The 17727-nt window shown below is 33.6% G+C and overlaps 1 protein-coding gene across 9 annotated transcripts in view; it reads right to left on the bottom strand.

Annotated features, from left to right (window-relative positions):
- LOC111697976 (uncharacterized) overlaps positions 1-17697 on the bottom strand; it is a 20466-nt gene extending 2769 nt beyond the window's left edge. For 8 of the 9 annotated variants that reach the window (XR_002764424.1, XR_002764425.1, XR_002764427.1 and 5 more), the window contains exons 1-4: positions 17592-17697; positions 7792-10251; positions 5654-5795; positions 4265-4381 (exon numbers count right to left, since the gene is read on the bottom strand). Coding sequence is in view for 2 of the 9 variants with exons in the window: in XM_023468170.1 (XP_023323938.1) it covers positions 4265-4381; positions 5654-5795; positions 7792-9974 (2442 nt within the window). In the remaining 7 variants the exon portion in view is untranslated. Of the gene's footprint in view, positions 1-4264; positions 4382-5653; positions 5796-7791; positions 10252-12245; positions 12344-17591 lie in introns of those variants that run through there. The other variant, XM_023468171.1, reaches the window with a different exon arrangement.
- Between the last annotated feature and the right edge of the window lie 30 nt (positions 17698-17727).

Raw genomic sequence — 17727 nt, 5'->3', positions numbered from 1 at the left:
TCAATAAATCAATGAATCAATTTATCAATCAATCAACCAACCAAACATCCTTCTTTATTGATTTTACCAAACCAATATTCATATCAATAAATCAATGAATCAATTTATCAATCAACCAACCAACCAAACATCCTTCTTTATTGATTTTACCAAACCAATATTCATATCAATAAATCAATGATATCGACATTGTAATTCTGTCCATTCAGGCATCTTTGACATTTTTTAAGAAATGGAAAAAACCAAGAGCAATTTCAGGTCTAAAGTCTTACATGTCTGTAGTTTCAAGGCTATATTCAGTTTATACTGCGCTTTTTGCTGAATATTTTTTTTGACGTAAAAGTTATGGTCCCTTAATAATGCCTTTTCAACAATCATTTAGGACATATTGTAGCAAAAAAATTAAAGTCCTGGGTCATCTGCCTGAATTTGTAAGACCTTGTCTGATTTTCCTTTAACGATATATTCAGGCAGAACCAAGGCAGTCAGTTGATTTCATGCTTTAATCTTTGGTCACAACATGTCTTATGACTGTTTGTGTAAAATTTCGAAATTTGCGGACCCTGCTATTTACGGTTAAGAAAATCGCAAAGATGAGTAAATGCACTTGATTTATAAGATTTCTTTAACATAAATTTCTCAAAAAGTTCTCCATAGATATTTCTAATTTTGTTGTCATATTTTCTAAATAGAAGATTATTACCCTACCTAAGATGCCTGAATTGACAGAACTGAAATGTCAAGCCCAATGTGCATTGTGCACAGTGATACTAAAACTTTAAGAAATGAAACTCACGATATTTTCTCAAAAAATATCTGTTACCTTGTTAAATTAAAAACAAATGAATAAAAACAATGAATTTTGAAGAACGAAGGTAAATTTTGTTAAAATGTGAATTTACTCAAGAATAAATATTTTCCCAAAAATCTTCAAAATTTTCTCTCCTCCGAATTAACCCAAATAGTTCAGAAATATATTTTGCCTAGTCACACTTTGCCTAGGTAACAGTTTGCCTAGGTAACAGTTTGCCTAGGTAACATTTTGCCTAATAACATTTTGCCTAGGGTAACATTTTGCCTAGAGTAACAAAAGAGCGAATTTTTTGCCTAGTCTAAGAAATTTTCAACAATCCAAGATTTTTTTTTCAATAATCAGAGAATTTTCATTTAAAAATCCGCAAATTTTTTGGCAAAAACTTCGCAAATTTTTGAAAATCATTCAGTTTCCTATAACCCAATCAGAAGGAGAGACACATTGAAAATGGCTCCCATGATAACTGCAGGGCTTACCAGGCGGGGTAAGCCTAACTACAGAGATAAGAATAACGTCTATTATGTTTTCAATGGGGAGAGGGCAGAGACCATGAATTGGCGCTGTTCCCAGAGATCATGCACTGCAACCATAACAACAAGGATATCTACTGAAAACCTGGTAGGGGATGTACTCCCAACTCATGGCCATACCAACAAGCTGCTGAAGACTAAAGCTAAGACCACAGAAAAGGCTGTGATTGAGAAATATGCCAATGTTCAAGGAGCTCTACCTTCCAACGTGCTTCAGGAGATCAGCCAATCTATGCTGAACTCTGACTTCCCAGGCCAGATAATCAGTGCCTCTTCAAAGTCAGCTATCAAGATGAAGCTCTGGAGACAGAAGTAGATAATCAACCCAAGGCCTGAGCTACCAAAGTCCTTTGAGGAGTACATGAACATTGAACTTCCCACTAAGTTTACTCAGGCAGCCGATGGGGGTGAGTTCATGTTTCACAAAGATTGGGTTGACAATGAGAGGACGCAGCCTTTAGTGATGTTCATGAGCAGATGGTCTGCCGATATTCTGAAAACACACAGTGTATGGTTGTTTTGATGAAACTTTTAAGTCTGCTCCTCCCCCATTCAGCCAGGTGAAATATCTATGTGAAATAATATACATTTCAAACTTAATTTTTAAAAAATTGTCTTAATTAACTGAATTAAGTATGTATAATCTTTTATTCAGGTCTACATTGGGATGGCAGCATCTGAGGTAGGTGGCCAGGGTATACCATGTGTCTATTGCCTTCTACCAAACAAAAAGAAGACAACATACCTACAGCTGTTCAGCAAGATTAAGGAGAGGGTGGGAGCACCTAACAGGCTAACTACAATTATTACTGACTTTGAACTGGCTGTGTTCAAGGCATGTGATATTGTCTTTCCAGATGTTCAGCACAAGGGTTGTAGATTTCACCATAATGCAGCTGTCTGGAAAAACCTGGGCGCTCACAAGCTTCAAAGTCTATTTTACCAGAATCCACGTTTCCAGGAGCTTATCTATAGCCTGTACAGCCTTTGCTATGTACCTTCAGACCGGGTTAATGAGTACTACCATGAGGTTATAACAAAACTGGTAGATGATGGTGAAGAGAAAGATGAAGAATGGGAAGACTATCAAGAGGAGATTAATGCCTTTGGTTCCTATTACAGGACGACATGGATTGAAAAGAGAGGAGGCAGAGGTGCACTTTTTAAGCCTGAGCTGAGGAACCAGTACGCCACTGTCCTTGAGGGGGGACTTGAAACCAACAACATTTAACAAAACCTGGAATAGTTTGTCTGGCTACAGCCCGAATGTATTTGCTATCCAAGAGCTATTTGTTAAACAGGATGCTGAGGCCAGGAGGGCTTATCTATCGAATGCAGTCGGCCTGGACATGGCGACAAATTCAGGTCGAAAGCAGAGATCAAAGGACTCCAGACAGAGGGCGAAATTTGTTGTAGAAGCTTTCCATACTATGCCGAAAGCTGATTATATCCAAACCCTTGCACATGACCAGCAGAAGATAAATATTAATAAATAAAGATCACCTGTATGTATTCCTATGTAAAATGTATTTTAAAAATATATATATATATCTAATACATAACCATATTTTTTCTTTTGTAGAGTGACAGGAATGTTTAAATTGCTGTACAGAATACAATTCAATTCATTAATTTAATTCATTAAAATTTATCTGGTTAAGCTTTAAAAAATGTTTAATTCTTGACAAAATTTGTTTTTTATAAAAAATTATTGACTAGGCAAAAAACATGCTCTTGCGTTACCTAGGCAAAATGTTACCCTAGGCAAAATGTTACCCTAGGCAAAATGTTACTAGGCAAACTTGAACTAGGCAAAAAGTTACCTAGGCAAAATGTTATCTAGGCAAAAGTGAACTAGGCAAAAATGTGACTAGGCAAAATGTGACTAGGCAAATTGTGACTAGGCAAAATGTAGCTGAGCCATTCACCCAGATATATTTGAACTAAATGTGACCTCCGAATCAACCCAAATAATTTAGAAAAATATACACCCAGATATATTTGAACTAAATGTGACCTCCGAGTGACGCACCAAGGTACGAAAAACTCAAAACTTAGCGTCGAGAGGCCACAGATATCTGAAAATTTAAATATTCATAATAGTTAGTACTTAAATTTACTTTTAAATAAAAAATCAACTTTTTTTTTTTTGGGGGGGGGGGTCATTTTAATTTTTGGAATATTTAAAATTTATATTTTCACTTATTTCAAATTAATTTTTTCTATTTTTATTCCATTATGCATCATTCTAACTTGGACTGAAGACCTCAAAGCCCGCGATGCAAAAGCTTCGATTCTTTTTTTCCTTAAACCCAGGTAAAAAAGGGCCAAAAATAATTTTCCGTCTTTCATTAGTGGGGTTACAATCTGGGGTATAGTGTGTATTTTTCTAATCAGAGAGAGGTGACATGGAGGTTACCCCCCCCCCCCACCTCGTTTTCCTCTGTATAATTATAAATTATAAATTAAGGAGATATAGAACTCGGGAGAATAGAATTTGGATTGTTTATCATGACGTATTAGAGCTAGTTGTTAATAAATAAACATCATTTAATTGCTCAATCCGGTGTCTTGCTTTGGAAAACCTCAATTACAACTTGGAGCTGTCCTAGCACGTTACAGTTAAATGAAACATTTCCTAATCCTCCTCTACTCAGGTCTACTTTCATTGGTCGAAATAGGATTGAGAATAAAAGAATCTGTTTATGGGACCGAATTTATTGAATTAGAGCCAGGTAGCTGACCTACCTACCGTTGATTCAAATACGTATCTGTTTTTTGTAGTGTTGTTGTCAAATCCTGAATCAGTGATTTGAGACACGTGGTTGAACCATCTCTTGACCTGGCTCAAATTACTAAAATCCGGTGTGCAGGAAAATAAATACCCTTGAGTAAAAAATGCTTGAACTAAATATTAAACCTCGTGAAACTGTGATTTAAGGGAGTTAAAACAGTCGAGACAAACAGCTGCCATATCTCCGTTCTCCATCATCAAGGTTCCTCTATGAGCCCGGTGAGTTTTCAGAAACGGGAAATCCTATAAGAAAATAAGGATTAATAACAACTAAGAGGCAGTGCTTAAAATCCATTTCATTTTAATGCGGATCCGGATCCAGGCTATGATCATTTATTAAGATTTACTGATTTTTTAACAGAAGGAGAATTTTGGAATCATTTATTCTTTTTTTGCAGTTATTGGTTGATATTTTGCCAGTGGATCGTACGCACTGCTCAGGGATGTATATAATTTGAAGAAGGGAGGGGGGTGATGTCGAAAATCGGTTGTGGGGATGAGAGGGATTTAAAATTGGACATTAAATTGAAAATTTTTCCACCACACTTGATGTTTTAAACACGAAAATCAATCATTCCACATAAAACTCAATTTTTTTTATTTCAGCAAATAAACTTTTAAAACGTATGCACCGCTTAAACAAACCAAAAAAACTTGTTGTTCTCAAGCAAGCTTTAACACTAGTCTGGTTTCAGCAAAAAAAAATCGTGTTTGTAAAAAAAATATTTAAAAATATAGAAAATAAAAAAACACAAGAAGGAAAAATTTAAAGAGCCTCTTTTTAAAAAATAAAAGTCTCTTCAAATAGTTCGAAGAATTCTCCGTAACACGAACAAACTAAATAATTGAACGTAAAAAAGTCCAGTTGAAAGAATAAATGAATAAATTAAACACAAATTTATGAATAATTTAAAAAACTTGATTTTATATATCCGGAGTAATGTAAGTTGAATTCATGCGTAATAGGGGTTTTCTTATTTCTCTGCTGATTCATGTTTTTATTTACGCAACTTCTCAATACTAAGGGGAAGGGGGGGGGTCAACCTCAAAATTAAGCTCTTCGCTAATATATTTTATCCATGGGTACCCTCTGTGTAATGTAACATAGGATAAAAAATTATACAAGTGCAAAAAAATTCGACGGGGAAGGCCGAGCATGTCAGCAAGTTATGAATAATCATCAAATCATAATTAAATCGGTATTTATTTATTCATAAATATTATAAATAAATACGTAAATTAGACTTCCATACAATGGCATAGAAAAGGACATTTAAATTATTTTTTAAACAAAAATAAATAAGTTTAAAAACCGGGAGTGTCATCCTTTGCACTGTATGTACACTGTACAGTGTAAAGTATGTTCTGTACAATGTATAGTATGTTCAGTACAGTGTAAAGTATGTTCTGTACAGTGTAAAGTATGTTCAGTACAGTGTAAAGTATGTTCTGTACAGTGCAAAGTATGTTCTGTACAGTGTAAAGTATGTACCGTACAGAGTACACATGGCTTACCATTACTCTGAGAGCTCGTATTCGTTTCCGATAAGTTTTAACACTGCAGACGAAGCACACGTAGTCCTTGATGTTAAATATCCTGAGATGATATGGGACTGGAGTTCGAGAATCCTGGAACCGGGACCACTGGACCATCACACTACAAACAAATGTACATTAATAATAATTTAAAATAGATCTGAAATGTAACCCTCCTAGATCGCCCTCAGATACAGCGCATCATCATGCGGCCTGGAATCATCCATCCGGGCTTGTCTGTTTGTATCAAATAAAACTCAAAACGGCTGAACCGATCAGTCTTATTTTTTGTGGTAACATGACACAAGTAAAATAGTATGGCCTGGCAGAATTAATATATTTTGTCTAAAGTAATTTTAATAAAAAAAAATAAAAATCCGCCAAAGGAAACAGGAAATTTGCACAATTGTTATTGTTAATTTACTATATTTGAAAATAGAAAAAGATCAGTACTAAGTAAGCCTAGCTTATCAAAACTGTCATTTTCTATAAAAGTGCTATAAATTTTTAAAATAAATGTTTTAGAGAAAAAACAAATAAAAATGGAATGTGAACTTGTGATATCTTATCCACAGATTGTTCCAATCGAATAAAAAACATTTTTACAAAAAATATAAATATAATCTTAGTATTGTGAAGAATTCAGTGCTTAGGATCCGGTTTACTCTCTAAACCCAAATCTGAACCATTAAAAAAGAGATTATAAAAAAAATTCTGATTTCTGAATGATTCATCAAATTTTAGCATAAAAATAAGCGAAAAAATAAGACAAACCATTTGAAAATTCTGCTTTGTTAAAATATTCCAGAAAATCTTTAAGAAATGACCTGGATCCGGGACCGAATCCATTTTTTTCCAGTGCGGATCAGGGAACCAGATCCGCATCAAAATTAAATGGATCCTAAGCACTGGTGAAGATAATAATAAACTTATTGATCCAGAAAATTATACAATTTCATCCATAATTTTGAAAACGTTATTTCAATTTTGATTTATATCAAGCTTTTAATCAGCATAAATACACAAAAATAAAAATAAATGATTGAAAATTGATTACTTGTAAACTTGTAATTATAAAAAATTAAATAAAAGTCGTCTTCATTGGATTGATATTATTGCCCACCACTTTACCTAAGAATAATCTCTGTTAGTTGAAAATCAAATTAATTAAATATTCTTGATCTCAAATGTTGTGAAATACTGAATAATATATTTACTGATTCAGTCGGATTTGTACTATGTAGCTCGACGCTTGGAAACCCCGGTCTATTTTCCTTTCCATTAGAAACATGTTTATACCAACCAAGGACGTACACAGAGGGGGGGGGAGGCGTAGCCCCTACCCTAGAATTCGGAGCTATCACACTTTTATTTTAAACTAAAGGACCTGTATACGTGTACCTTTAAAATATCCAAGAAGCCAAATGTTTTGAATTCACAGTTCAAATTTTGCCCCACTCCCCACCCCCTAGAAATTCCAAAGGGGGGGGGGGGAAATTCGTTTGCGCTTCGCGCATATTCGATTCAGCAGTTCCGGATCGGAAATTATTAATAAAAATCATGAGAATAGCATGAAGGTATAAAAAAGTAGTTTCTGACAAAGGTATATTTTTCTTCAAAAAAGATTTTCCTCAAAAATAATATTTTCCCAAAGGGTCATTTATTCCCTGAATTTAAACTTTTTTAAATATTTCTAAGCATTTTTTCGCAAATAGAAAATAACTAAAATATAAACTTTTTAAAAATAGAATTATAAATTAAATTTGATTTAATGAATGCCCAACATGAGACCGTTACATTGAGTACAGATAAATGCCAATTTAAAGGCAACTTTTATTTGGACTTTTTGGGTTATTACTTAAAGAAGAAAGTTTGCTTTCAATTATGAAGTGAATAATAATATCTCGAAATATAAGGCATAACTTTGTATTGTAGCAATTTATGCATTTAATTATTACTTTAAATGTATCCATTTTTTTTGTTTACATAATATATGTTACGACAAAATTTTGCGAATTTTTCTGTTTTTTATGGATTATCAAAAAAATGTTTTATGGAAAATTATCATTGAAACTGAATTAGTTGGTTCTAAACAGTTATTTTATTTCCTATAATACCTATGATAGCAGAAAGTACAGACTAGACATGATCCATCCTCACGCATTGTTTCTGCCCTAGGTTTAGGCACATGCTCCTTTAGGAAGGAGAAGTAGGGAGCTTTCTTCCCCTGTGGTTGACTATACAGAATCCTGGCAAAACTGAGCTCTGAGTGGAGCCCGCACAGGAAACAGTAGAAGGAGGAGGTGGAAGGCTTGTGGTTCGGGTCCGCGGAGGCCGTGGAGTGGGTTGAGATGGGAGAGTGGCAGGTTGGAGGCTGAGAGGGTATGCGGGGGGAGTGAGGGTTGGAGAATGAACTTGAGGTTGTTCTAACACGGGTCTCCAGGTTAAGTCTGACACGAATGGTAGGTTCTGTTACAGTTACTTTCAAGGGGGTGTTATCACTATACTGAGACGGGTTAATTGATCTAGGTCGGACATTTTCCATTTTGATCGGATTGGATTGAAGGAGGGGCATATTGGCTCCGCCCCCTCCTCCACCGTTGTTGGATCCCAGAGAACGCCCTGAAGTTGGTGTGGGTGTGGCGCGGGACAATAAAGTATCACCGGGAGTAACTCGTCCGCTGGACTGGGGTCCAACTAGGGACTGATACGAGTAGATTCGTTCGTCCAGAGGGACAGCATCCTTTTGAAAAGTCGTCCACTGATTAAATAAACTAGTAGTACAGGTCTGACACGCTCGTATTCGTCCTTGGGAATCGTCGTCACAAGGAAAACCTAACTCGTCCCCGGAGCGGGGTAAAGTTTTCAGAAATGGAAAAAATGGTATCCCTCCGAAGGGCGGGCCCTGGGAATGGATGAACTTGAAACTATGAATTGTAAATTTTCTCTGGCACAGCAGGCATTCTATATCGGAAGGAATGTTTTTATCATCGTCCTCCGGTTGATCAGGATCACACAAGATCTCAACACTCGCTCGACTTGACTTCCGTTTCTTAAGCGGAGGTTCGAACGCATGCATCTTGATTCCGGACTGCTTCTCCCTGGTACACTTATAACAGTGGGAGCAGATTTGAACCATGCCCCCGGAGGAAATAGGACTAGCTCCGGGTGGGGGTTTAGTCTGCTCTATCATAGGATAATAAGGTTCATTTTCACTGTTGGATCTACAGTAAAGAAGGCGTAGGTAGGAGGAATGGTAATCTAACGCACATATGTAACAGACGAAGGTTGCCGTGTCAACTATATTTGTTACACGTTTACGTAATAGATAGTTACGGTCTGTATGCGGGACAGATTGCTCTTCAAACCTTGTCCACTGTTGGAACAGATAAACTACACATTCATCACAGCACTGAACCCGTCCTGCCGAGTCTAGAGGTCGGCTGCGGGGAGGCCGAGGATGAAAAACAAGACTAGGATAGAAGGGTTGTTTACCAACAGACCGGGTACTGGCGTACTGCAGAAATCCTTTTTTATAATCGTCTCCGCACACGTAGCATATTTCCATCGTTGCATTTTTATCGGGCAGTGTGAGATCAAGGATATCGTTTGAGCTCCCGGCGCCCTCGGATTGGTAACTTGAATGATGAGAGGTTGTGGACATGTGAGAGATAACAGAGCTCCGGGACTTCATGGTTTCCCTGTCCCGGCTACCAGAGCTCAAATCCAGTGCAGAGTCGTTGTCGTCCTGGGAGTGGTCGATATTCACAATGGGCGTGGACGACGGAGGTCCCATTTTTTTCCACCCAGGGTTGGAGACGATTGTGGTGGATTCTGAGGGTAGCGCTCCATCGGCCGTCCACAAAGGTTTTGAATGTGGGGCAGAGTAATCAGGTTTAGAACTAAGATTGACCAGCCCAGGAAACCTGCTCATCTCCTCCATGTTGACCGCAAGCTGCTGCTCCGGCAGTAAAACCGGTAGATCGTCAAGACGTTTTGTCCAGTAGACCCTGTTCTCCAGGGGGACTCCACCCTTCTCATTATCGTCCCACTGCTTCATCAGTGTAAGATAACAGGACCTGCAGCTGGACGATGTGGAGTCCGGAGTGGGAGGACGACAGCCCAATGGCGGAACGAGTTCCCGCAAAAACGGAAAATGCGGTAAAAGTTTGTTATCAGCTGATGTACCGTGGGGGCTCAGGAACAATGGATAGTCCGCCGGTCCTTCCATGCCGCAGACAAAACAGGCAATACGTGGCGGATAGATATCCGCCACGCTCCGCTTCAAGAACAGCGACATTTCACTAATTAAGCTCAACACTAGCCAAAATTAAATCACTAAAACTGGTCACATATTAATAAATTGTTCTAATCCGCACTAAGTCGTGGTGGAAGAGTTGAAACAAGTTTCAATCCAGGAATTTCTGTTGTCGCCATACTGAACCGATATGGATGAAAGGTTGGTTTAGGTGCGACTCCAGGGAGGATTTAAATCTGGGTTCACTCAAGGTTTAGAATTTAGTTCTTGAGGATTTTTATCTATCTCAATTCTCAAGCAGACAGGAGAGTGGAGAAACCTGAAACAAAGCAAAAGTTAATTAATACTAGATTAAAAACCTATTAACTTGTCAGCAACAACTTTAATTCTTAAGTAATAATCAAATTCATTTTTAAAAAAGAGAAAAATAATAATCATGATGAATGATGAAGATAATAACAGTGACCGTAACAATGACCGTGACCGTGACCGTNAATAATAATAATAATAATAATAATAATAATAATAATAATAATAATAATAATAATAATAATAATAATAATAATAATAATAATAATAATAATAATAATAATAATAATAATAATAATAATAATAATAATAATAATAATAATAATAATAATAATAATAATAATAATAATAATAATAATAATAATAATAATAATAATAATAATAATAATAATAATAATAATAATAATAATAATAATAATAATAATAATAATAATAATAATAATAATAATAATAATAATAATAATAATAATAATAATAATAATAATAATAATAATAATAATAATAATAATAATAATAATAATAATAATAATAATAATAATAATAATAATAATAATAATAATAATAATAATAATAATAATAATAATAATAATAATAATAATAATAATAATAATAATAATAATAATAATAATAATAATAATAATAATAATAATAATAATAATAATAATAATAATAATAATAATAATAATAATAATAATAATAATAATAATAATAATAATAATAATAATAATAATAATAATAATAATAATAATAATAATAATAATAATAATAATAATAATAATAATAATAATAATAATAATAATAATAATAATAATAATAATAATAATAATAATAATAATAATAATAATAATAATAATAATAATAATAATAATAATAATAATAATAATAATAATAATAATAATAATAATAATAATAATAATAATAATAATAATAATAATAATAATAATAATAATAATAATAATAATAATAATAATAATAATAATAATAATAATAATAATAATAATAATAATAATAATAATAATAATAATAATAATAATAATAATAATAATAATAATAATAATAATAATAATAATAATAATAATAATAATAATAATAATAATAATAATAATAATAATAATAATAATAATAATATTAATTAAAACAACAATTTGTAACGATAATAGAAACATATGAGTAATCTCACAAAAACAGGATTTTTCTGCGCATTATATTTCTTAAAATCATAGATTACTAAATTATAAAATCTGGTTCATACTAGTTATACTTGTAGTAATCGAGATTTAGTCTTTTACACTTGTCAAACCAAACAAACCGGAAAAAAGTTAAGTCTTTCCGATAAATCTTAGAAAAATTAATAAAAAATCTCTGTAATAGTTTGAGATTATTGAAGTTTCCAACTTATATTTTAACAACTGTACATTTCTCTATAGTGAATCCCCAAATCCATAAGAAATTCTAAAAAAAAAATTTAAATGGAAAACCTTTTAGTCAATTTTAATAATACATTTTTTATTTCTCAAATGACATATTACATTCCCCCTCTTCGTCCCCCTCCCCCCATTAAAACCTGCAAAACAGGTTTCAGAGACAGTACACATTTAGACAATCAACTTCTGAATGATTAAAACCGATTAAATTTTATTACATCATTCTAGTAAATTATAAAGATAAATTTAGAAATAATGAATAAGCAATATTTCTATAAAAAAAATATGGTTGCTAACGTATTGTTATATTATGATATTACGAATAAAAAAATGTGCTACGGGGCCATTTTTACCGGATTTAATAAACAATAACAAGAGACATTTTACTCTTAATCTTAAAATAAGCCAATTTCAGCCATATTTTACGCGTCTTTCATGTTAAACTACAAGTCAGCATTTCACCCCTTCAACTTCATTTTGGTTTTTCCATAAGGTAAGTTTGGGTTTTATTCGTTAGATCATGTTACAAATACAAAGGAGAGAGTGGGAAGCTATATTCATAATTTGTAATATTAATAACCTAAGAAGTTGGAGGTTGAAGAAACAGGAAAGAACTGGCTAAACATTTGAATTGAAATCCATTAATACTATTCAATGCGTATTAGCTACAAATTTGGTCGAGTTCCCACTCCCAGTTACAGGGTGTCAATATTTTCAAAATTATCATCCTCCCTCATTTTTCACCTCCTCCTTGAATGAAAGATGAAAGATTTTGCAGAGGGGTTTGCATATTTGATAGAAAATATTTTTTTTAATTTTTGAAACTGTCGGTCATTTTGTACCGTTTTACATTTTCTCAATGTCTTCCCAGCGAGCCTACGCTACTCCTTTGATCTTGGTGAAACACCTTTTAATATTTTTTGTTGATTTTGTTTTTCGCTGAAACGTGAATAAAGTAAAATTTTATTCTTCCTGCAATGTCCTGTGATCTCTTGCGAAAAAAAAACGCGGTGCCTAAATAAATGTCAACTTTTACGATTATTGAAAATACATCAATTTTAAAGAAGGCCGGGAAAGTTTTATGTTAATTCAAGTTCATGATGAAAAAATTGCTGCTGTGAAAAGCTATGCTAATTGCCCTAAATAGCTTTTAGGTAATGCTTGCAATGTATTTTTGCCCAGGCAATTCCATAATTAAAGAATAACCAAATTCAAATTCAAGATCAAATGTTGAAATTATGCTATGCATAAAAATTGGCGAATAAATGTTGACCGTTGGATGATTCACAGGTGTATGTTTTCTTCAAAATATGCCCCCCCCCCCTCTCTTTGAAGATCTTTTTAAGTTAGTTAGGTATGTCGTAGGTATTGGATGATTTTTGAAGCCATGAAAAACAACCATAAAACTTCAATTAAAATTACAACTCTTGATTTTTATAATCAAAGTTAGGAGGGAGGATGGTGTAAAAATTGTTAAAGAGGTGCTCTCTTTCTTCAGAATAGATATTTATGAAAGAGAGAAAAATTCCCCCCAAAAAATCTTTTTTTGTCCATTATTTCGCGTGCCGCCAGAAAAAATCGTGATTTTTTTAATTTGAGAGTTAAAATTTTCAATTTCTCATTTTTTAACTTAAATGCAGGGAATATTAGTTCCAAATCTAACACTTGGCTCATTTCTAACACTGAGAGTTAGAAATGGGCCAAATCTGAAGTTAACTTTTTCAAGCGCATAAATCTTTAAATCCATGACGAAACAAAATTACACTAGATATTTAGAAAAAATAGCTAATACTGTATATTGCAGGTGTGAGAATTAGTTTTTAATGATTCTTGATTTCATTTTCGAACATATTCCTATTGAACATTGGCACAACTAGTGCTTTTGTGAGGGGGGGGGGGAGGTGAAATATAATTCTGAGGGGCTGGGGGTACGGGCGGGCTTGTCCCCTTGCAGAAATTTTTTTTTTAAACCGCTTCAAGTTCAAGATAGACGTAAAAAAATAGCATTTTTAAATTGTTGAAGGGTCGCTCTGTGCTTAATAATATATCAAAGTCTTAAAATATCCATGGCTTGATCTTGTGTTAAATACAATTTTCTTTCGACATTTTTAAAAAGAACGACACTAGTAAATTAAACATTCGGTCTTCTAGTGTCTTTTTATGTATTTCTTAGTGTCTGTTAGTCCCTGGCTTAGTCATATTCACTAAGTATATAAAGTCCCCTATTACTGTCTACACCAATTTTTGTTGAATTTATCCACTAGTCATATTTGTTCACTTAACACAATACTGTATAGTTCCTTAATGATAGGTCTGTACTAAGTATTAAGTAGTTCCTGGCAGTACTTGACTATATAGTTCGTCTGTCAAGCCATTTATAGTCCCTCTGTCCTTGGTTGCCAGTAAGGGGCTTACCCTGTTTTCATCATAAAGTCTGCAAAAGTTCGAATAGTCTTATATAATCCTTATTATATTTCTTATTTTTGTAACATATGTACAGGTTTTTTAGAGAGGATTAATTAAGAAGTCGAAAACAAGAAAATAGTTAAAAATTCTATTAGAAATTATGCGCGATATGTCAAAAAAGAAAAATTTTGATATTTTTTCTCATTGACAAAATTTGATAAAGGTCCACAATTATGATCATCCTGGAGTCAAGTGAGGTAAGGGGGGGGGGGGGGAATTTGCCGGGGGGGGGGGGCAAAACGGCTTTGCCCCCCCCCCCCCCTCTAGTTGCGCCAATGATTTTGAAACAATTACTGGATTGCACATGTCGCGTTTTCGGAACATATCCTGGTCTTGACATAATTAACATAATTCATATAATTCATATCAATGTCAATTTTTAAGCATTTTCACACTTACGTAACAAAACAAGATTTTTGATAAGGTAAAATATCAAATATCAAAATAGAAAACAAAAACAAACTGCTCTTTTATAATTTAAAAATCATTACAGCATTTAGAAATCAAAGTATTAACATATAGATTTAACTAGAAATGAGGGAAACTGTTGGCTTAAAATCAGTGTTTCGGATCCGGATCCGTATCAGAAAACGTTGATATGGATCCGGGTAGCGCCAAAAATTAACCAAAACCATGGAATAAATAAATCAAAATGGTTCGTAAATATATTATTTACATGACGAAAATTTTTCAAAATTATCTTTAATAATTTAATGTTTACATTTATATAATAGTAATGACGACATTTTTAACTTTAGGATTACTATAGTTTATAAATTATAACCTTGCATAACATTTAATAGGGAAAATCCGATTCACAGAATCAAAAGTTACCTCGGATCCGGATCCGTATCAGGATCCGGATCCATCATCACGGATGCGGATCCGCGGATCCGGATCCGAATCAAAATGATATGGATCCGAAACACTGCTTAAAATGCTTGAAAATTGAAAATTTAACTGATAAAATGTGGAAACTTTGATTCTAGAAATGATAAAAAGTTAATTTAGTCTTGATTTTTGATTTCATTGATTTCTTTTGTAAGTTATAACAGTGAGTTTTGTTTTGAATTGCGGATGATACTCATAACGGGAAAACTGGATTTTGTCTCGAAAACGCGACAATGTTTCAAATTCAGGGTATGTTCGAAAATGGAAAATCTGACATTGTCTTGAAAACGGATATGGGCCGGGATCCCAAACACCCAGTCTTTCAGTTTGTGCCCATTTCATATGGGCCAAGTGTTAGATTTGGACCTAATGTCTCCCGAAATGATGCAGTGGCGTAAATAAGGGGGGTTATTGGGGTTATTTACCCCCCCCTAGAATCCTGGGGGTCAATACCCCCCCCTAGAATCCTGGGGTTAAATACCCCCCCCTAGAATTCTAGGGGTAATTACCCCTGAACATATTTTCAGGCCCTGAATAGCAGGGGTTTACACCATTTGCTGCCTCTACAAGTAACAGTTCCAGTTGCCTTGACCCCTTCCCTTCAAAAAAAAAATACATTCCCTATTCATTAGTCTGCACTTGTGTAAAGCGACTATTTTCATGATAGTAAAAGTTTTTGCGGCATTTTGCAGATGCTTCTTAAACTTTTAGTTCGGAATCGGTTACTTCAGCAAAGTTCACTCACACACAACTCGTCATAATAAAAAATATATATATTATGAGTTAATTTCCTAAAATACGATTTTTGGACCCCCCTCCCCCTCCTTTTGTACATGGATATCATATCATATGTAAGACAAGACAATTTTTGAGCCAGCTAAGACTCTGAACATGCTGATTTTTTAATGTCTAGCTTTAAAATTTTATTGTGCAATAAATATAAAACAAATTGAACCCTTGTTTCTGTCCTAGAGAACGTTTTTGTGTCCCCCCCCCCTCCCTCCTGTAAATTTTTTACTTTTTTACTTTAATTAATCAAAAATGAAGATATTCTGAACAAGTTCTTAAGCGCCAAGCCGCGCCGACTTTATAATGGAGGAAAGAGTTGTTACTTTGTTTTTGTTTTTAAAAAATGGTTGATTTTAAAATTAAATATCTTTTAAATTTGCACGAAAACAATTAAAATGTTCACTGTGCAGATACGTCGGAATCAGATATTTCAAATTTTAAGTCAACATATTCTAAATGATTCTAAATTCTAAAGTAATAGTCAATGTCATTAAAATTAGATGTTTTTTTAATAGAAAAAAAATGGTGTGGACAATAAAAAAACATTTTTATTTTTTACTTATAAATAATGTCATTTCCACATTAGATTTCGTTAAGATCTTAACATACTACATTGACGACAAGAAAATTTAACAATGAGTAATGACCATATTTTTTCAAAGTTTTGCAGAGTAGCTTTTCTAAAGATTTAAAAAAGTAACATCTTTTTCCTCTTAGAGTAAAACTATCATTTTTTATATTACTGCCTTTTTTGTCAATGTTTGGTAAAAAGTTTAGTTAAACTTAAATAAATTCAGTTTTTTTACAGATCTTTGTAGTTAATGTAAAATGAATGACTATAATGAAAGATATAAAACAAGGTGAAAGCTGAAAGGTATGTCATGAAGCCTTTATTAGATTGAGTTTGTAAATCCCAGAAATGAGTGGAAAATGCAAATCAACCCCAATTAAAACCAATAATTTGATATACATCATGATATTTTTCTAGGGGGGGGTAAAAAAATTTCTAGGGGGGGGGTAAAAAAAAATTCGGCGCGCTTCGCGCGCCAAATTAAAAATATTTACCCCCCCCTACAGAATCCTTATTTACGCCCCTGAAATGATGTATTATATAATTTTGGAAATCCCAACTATTGTTCTAAAAATTGCGATATTTCAAAAATATGTTAATTTAATCATGTTTCTTAAAAACAAATATCTATTCTGAAGAAAAAGAGCACCTCTAAACAATTTATAATTGCCGTCCTAGAGGGTCCGGGGACGCTAAATGTCCTAATCTAAGAAACTCCAGACCACTAAAAACAAAAGAATTACCCCAGAATCGTTATATTGTGATGCAGGGGTCCGTCCTGGTATATGATTTTTGGACCCCCCTCACCCTCCTATTAATTTTGTACATTTAATTTTTAATAATCTAGGGTTAGGTTAGGGGGCCGAGTGCCGCGTCTAGGACAGGCTAGGGGGACGGGTGCTGCGTCTAGGACAGGCTAGGGGGACGGGTGCTGCGGCCAAATGACCATGCAATGTGAATTACACATGAGATACATGTAAAAAATTGTTAAGGGGAGTCCAAAAACCGTATATTAGGAAATTACCGATAAAAAGGCATTAAAATCTTTTAACTTGTTTAGATTTGAGTTTTTAAAAAACAAAAATAGGAAAACCTTAAAATAGGTCACAGCGAAGTACAAGGCAGCTGATTTTTACCAAGTATCATGTTTTACACAATTCTGGCCGTTTTTGGCATGCTTTTTAATATCAAATATAAAATAATACTTACTCTGGTCTTGAAACTCGATTTTATATAATCAGAAATTGAAAAATTATCACTCTATGTACAATTTATTACTAACTATACGTTTGGTTGAAACACTTTACACTAGAGCGCTAGCTTTCCTTAAAACCCCCAGACACAT

The sequence above is a fragment of the Eurytemora carolleeae genome, unplaced genomic scaffold (genome assembly GCF_000591075.1).
Source record: "Eurytemora carolleeae unplaced genomic scaffold, Eaff_2.0 scaffold111, whole genome shotgun sequence".
In the NCBI taxonomy this organism is placed as follows: domain Eukaryota; kingdom Metazoa; phylum Arthropoda; class Copepoda; order Calanoida; family Temoridae; genus Eurytemora; species Eurytemora carolleeae.
This window is presented reverse-complemented; position numbering and strand designations above follow the sequence as displayed.